Source organism: Buceros rhinoceros, unplaced genomic scaffold (assembly GCF_000710305.1).
Source record: "Buceros rhinoceros silvestris isolate BGI_N320 unplaced genomic scaffold, ASM71030v1 scaffold45126, whole genome shotgun sequence".
Lineage (NCBI taxonomy): Eukaryota > Metazoa > Chordata > Aves > Bucerotiformes > Bucerotidae > Buceros > Buceros rhinoceros.
In genome coordinates, this window is record NW_010416575.1 from 3,513 (window position 1) to 8,942 (window position 5,430).

At 50.8% G+C, this 5,430-nt stretch overlaps 1 protein-coding gene across 1 annotated transcript; it reads right to left on the bottom strand.

The window, feature by feature from the left end:
• Positions 1–2,051: 2,051 nt before the first annotated feature.
• Positions 2,052–5,427, bottom strand: TRUB2 (TruB pseudouridine (psi) synthase family member 2; the record flags this gene model as incomplete). Its single annotated transcript, XM_010137837.1, has 6 exons — positions 2,052–2,341; positions 3,091–3,227; positions 3,648–3,720; positions 4,302–4,383; positions 4,734–4,795; positions 5,340–5,427. Coding segments are annotated over 6 exons (732 nt in total), but the record flags the coding sequence as incomplete, so codon positions are not given.
• Positions 5,428–5,430: the final 3 nt, after the last annotated feature.

Sequence of the window (5,430 nt, forward strand, 5' to 3'; positions counted from 1 at the left end):
ACGGCGGCCAGCGGGTCGCTGACCCGTGGATCATCACAACAGTGGCTGTTTTGGGCGGTGATGGTATTTCTGCCCTCTGGTGATGCACAGAAGCATCACTTACAAGTATCTTGTGTTGCCACAAAGTGGTGGGGAGGGGTCTGAAGCAGGGGACAGACAAAGCCTGTGTGTTCTGTGATTCAAACAATTCTCTGCTGTTGTGCAGCTGCACTTCCCTGGAGGGCCTTCAGTGCAGCCAGGCAGGGACAGAGCCTGTGGCTGTGGTTACAGATATACCCTCCAGACCACAAACCCCTCTTGCCATTTGCAGGAATATCCTGTGTCCTGGAGTGTTTTTAAAGGGAGGGAAGAGTCCCAGGGCGGCTAGAAGGAGGCAATGCTGACTTCGCTCTCAGCACCCGCGCTGCTGGTTTGGCTGGTGTCTTCTGTGCGCTGCTGTTTCCTGGGTTTGGGCTATTTTCTGGTTTAGCCTGGTGTGTTCCAACCAAAATGCTAGTCTGGCAGTGGTACATGCAACTGGAAGTGGGTTTTACAGTGGGAAGCGTGTACAGAAATTCCTCCAGTGTGTGTTTGGGGATGAAACATACTCCTGTCACCAAAGTTACTGAAGGTTCAGGACTGAGAAGTCCGTGTTTTCTTCCCCTCCTTGTCGGAGCACTAGGATTCAAACTTGCAGCTGTAGCTGTGCAAGTGTTCTGCCCAGCTGCAGCACCGCTGCTGCAGCGGTGGGTTTACATTGCAGTTCCACAAGATGAGAGTTATTGTGGAAGGTGCCCTGACCCCAGTCCCTTGCACAGGGAGGATGAATGTGCACTGAACCACCCAACCGAGGGATGAGCAAACTGCCCCTGGGGAGTCCCTGCGGCTCCACAGCTGTTCTGGCTGCTCTGCCGAGCAGGGAAATCCAGAACCACAGCAAGATTCCAGGGTCTCAGCTGTGACCCCTGGATGCTTCAGGGCAGGACTGTGCTCTGCTACTTAGGTGATTCATCATGGCCCTCTGTACTGCTCCTCGCAGAGATACTTCTTGTACCTGAGTGGCCATCACCTGAGGATGGAATATGCCAGTCTTTGTCCAAAGCCAGAAGAGGAATAGAACAAATCTGCTTTCTGTAAATAAATATCTGAACTTGCTAGCTGAGTGTATAGCTGGAGAAATATCGAGTGCATTAGTGGCCAGTGTAACCTCAGATTTTTAATTCAAATGTAGAAAGTGTATTTCTGCTATGTCAGACCCCACCGTAATGGCACTCTAGCAGAGAACAAATGGTATTTCAGCACTTTGAGCGTTTCACAGAGGGGCAGGACATTCTGCCTGCAGGGAGCTGCTGCAGAGCAGGACACTGCAGACCCCTGAACGCCCCTGGTTCCTTAGGGGGGGAAAAGCAGCATGATTTTATTTCTAATGAGTCGGTGTACTCCTGGATGAGCACTGAGCCAAGAACCAGCCTCTCCTCCTTTCGGTCACTTCCAGGTTTATTTCTTGTGCATCAATCCCTATTACGAACTACTTTCCTCATGGATATAACCGTGTCCTTGCATTGCTTTGTGTAAGCTCTGTTTTTTCCTGCACACCACACCTGGCTCTCAGCCTGATTTTGAGCTCTTGCATGTCTGAAAGCAGGGCTAATGGAAAGAAAACAGACAACAGGGGGGAAATGAAATCCATACAGTAGATAAGTGATGCTGCCAGTTGCAAGGAACAAACAAATCCATGCCATCAGGGGAATACAGCTCTCCGCAACGCTATTTCCTGCTGCTAAACAATTCGGGGATGGTTTTTTATGTCCCTTAGCAACCTAATGTTCCCCACGTCAACAGGAATTTTGGCACGGTGAACTCCTGTTAACGAACTGTTTGCGATGCTTTAAAAAAAAATTATACAGCCTGTCACTGGAAAAAATGCCTTTGTGATTAAAGTCATCTCAAGGAAAGGGTGGAAGTGAACTGCAATTAACCTCTTTCCTTCTGCTGTCCGTCACACTGTCAGCACGGAGCTGCGTTATTGTGCCGCAGAGATTGCTTGTGGACGCTCCCCCCGCAGCATGCGCTCAGCTGTCGGCAGCGTGGGCCATCTCCGCAGCCGTCTCGGGAAGGTGACTGTTATCCCAGTGGCCCAGTGTTTTCTCTATCTCTGTTTTCACTTTGAGCTGACAGTCCCAGATCGCTTTTTGTACGCTCTGCAGGTCCCACTGGGTTCTCAGCAGAGCGTCATCCAGTGTGAAAACACCATCGCGGGTTCTTCGCACTTGTGTGCACACGGCAGATGATTTCAGCTCCAGACCAATCTCGTGAACCACTTTTCGGAGGTACTGCTGAGTCTCGTGCAAGCAATGGATTTCTAGAAGGACAGAGAGGTTCCTTCAGAAGCAGCAAAGAACTGACGCAGACTCAGTCCTTGTCTGTAAATCCAGATGTCACTCACAGTTAAAAGAACTGGTGTGGTAGGAGGATATTTCAGATACAGCACGGGTGGATTATGATTTTCTGGAATACTGCAGGGTGTCTTAGCCCCTCCCACAGTGAATGCTTTAGCAAAAAACCTCAGATACAGGGGACGAATGTAGAAATTTAGGTATTTCAAAGTGGGTAAGAAAAGGTACGTTTCTAGTAAGACAAATCATGTGAGGAGACTGGCTGCAGGAAAGCAAAGCACACTTTTAAAAAAAGCCACAAAACCCCACTGAACTGCGTGACACCGAAACCCAACGGAAACACTGGGAGAAGGAGGAATTTTGCCCCGTGGGTATTCACTATACAAGTTTTCTTGCTTCAGTCTAAGATCTGGAACTGGCAGGAGAAAAGCTGTGAGCTGAATGCACCACTGGCTTGATTCATAAAGCAGCTTCAGCATCGTGAGGGTTCCAGATCTGGCCCTACCAAAAAATCTTTCCAGCACTCTAAAGAGCTCATCTAACTAAAGAGGGGGTGCATTTGTGACTCTGGAAACTACAAAACATCGCATTTTCTGCAGAGATCACGTGTGGACGCAAAGTTCCCCGCAACTCATTCTGCATTAAATCATGGTTAAGGCACTGAAGTTTACCGACTTATTTACCATAAAATATACTCAGACTTCCCCAGTCCTACCTAGCTGGAATTCCGGAAGCGCGAGCTGGAGGCACCGGATTGCTGTGATTATCGGAGGGCTCTTCCCCATGGGGCGAATCAGCCCTCTGACAGCCAGCTCGTATGCCTCCTGTGTTTTCATGTCGATGTTAGAATGCCTGCAAAATCAAAACGGGAGCAGACCCTTCGTACTTCAACAGGATTCAAAACATCTCCACCCCCAATAAAGCAAAGCGGCGACGTGTTGAGCCTTGGCATATGTTCTGACGCTGCGATGTGTGTCTGTCAGTAACGTGGCACAGTGTGGGAGGAAGGTACTTGGTCACATCTACAAGATAATTTTTTAGGTCCTAATGTAACTAATAGGTCCTAAAATAGCTGGAGATTTCAGGATACAAGGACACTTAACTGCAACCTCTCAGCAGAGCACAGGGTGCTCGGAGTCCCTCCTCTGTTCCTGTCTAGCGCTCCAACCTTTACAGACGCTGACTATGGCAAACAAAACCATCTCGTTTGTTTTACAGACCAGCACACGGCTGTCGGATCAGGTCAGCTGCATCTCCCCATCGGATACCTACATCAGCAGGGCCTTACGGTTTGTTCCTTGAATGACAGCGAGGATCCGCTCCAGCTTCTCCCTTGTGATGTGATCTGCAATTATTAACGTACAAACAAAGTCTGTATTATCCATCCAGAAGCTGGACAGAGCCGGCAGTCTGAAACGTGGCACTGTCCCTTTGGCGGGCGGTCACATCAAACTGGGCTGATGAGAACCGCCGAGAGGTGGCTGAGTGGAGCCGCGGCTCCGCGGGGACGCACGGAGCAGCACAGCGCTGGGCTGCAAGGGGAAGAATCGTCCTGCTTAATCTATTTCAAGATGTTGGCTCCAGTTTCTCTTACCGTGCATTTGAAGAGTTTCATTTGACGAATGCTTCTAACTGCCATCTCTAAGTAAGATTTATGGAAAGATCTGGGTCCGACCCAAGCCAGGAGCAACCACTGTGAGCTGGACTCCTACCAGCCTCGTGCGTATTGGGGTTGTATTTACAAGCAGACTATGATGTCAGGGTTGCACATGGGCAGTGTGTAAAAATAACGACTAGAAGGCAGGTAAGATGTACTTTTTACAGCTGTGCCATTGACCTGGGTAAATGCTTCACAGTTAACGTGCTGTTTGTGTGGTGGCCTGGGTTTGGTGGTGTTTATTAAAAACACATCACTCAGTTTCTTACCAAACGTTGTCTTCTCTACCAGCTTCCCTGTGTCCGAGAAGTCATCGGTGGCTTTACCAAACAGCCCGCCAACAGTGTAAACCTTGAGCAAGGACAAAGAATGAAAATAGATCAAGGACACTGAGTAGCAACACTGCCGTACAGCTGCAAAGAAGCGCAGGCTCTGACGATGCTGCACAGAAAAACCGCAGCGTCCTCTGCTCAGCCAGCCACGTGTGGACACACAAAGGGTGAAATTCTGACCCTAAAAACTCTGCTCAGCCAGCCACGTGTGGACACACAAAGGGTGAAATTCTGACCCTAAAAAGCTCTCAGAAGCCTTGGTCGGTTTGAGCCTCTAAAGCAGAATCCCCGTCACAAGGCCAGTCTGGGGCACTGGGGCAGGAATCAAGCGTGTAGGCTGTTGTGAGGCCGTTCAGAGCCACCACCTACCTTGGTCAGGTGGCAGTTGTACAGGTCAGTGAGGAGCTTGTTCCCGTGGCCTATGCCAAGGACTGCAACACAGAAGAGAGGGAACCCGTTATTCAGCCACACTGGAAGTTACTGACGTGCATTTACCCAGCGCTGCACACTCACGCTGCTTTCCTTCCCCCGGACAGGGCCGTATCTCCTCAGGAGTCACATCTGAGCAGTGCAATTAGACCCCCAAATCACCGCCTGACAGCAGAACTATGATAAGCCCTTTCCACCTGCGTACTCCAACGCTTAGCAACATCGTCTGCAGTGGAGCCAGTCTGAGCACTGGGGCTGAGTCGGGGGGGTTATGTGGCAGATCACCACTGGTGTCTCGGGCAGGAGCTGCTTGTCTCCCAGCACAGCCCTGCGGGGGCGGGGGGCGTACGGTGTCGCTACTGTTCCCTGGCTCTGCCTATGTCTTGTTGGATCGTTTTTTCTGTTCTAGCAGTTATGTTCCCAGCTGGGTTGTGAGACCCGCAGGAACTGCTGGGTTATGGCTGAGCGTTCACTGCATCTTCCCCACGCCGAAACCCATCACCCCGCAGCCGGCGGTACGCAGAGACGCTCCGGGACGGGACCCACCGAAGACTCCCGAGGCCTTCACGTCCAGTCGGTGACCCGCTCCGATCTTCAGTCGCCTGAACCGCGGGCCTCGGACTGCAACGGAGACAGT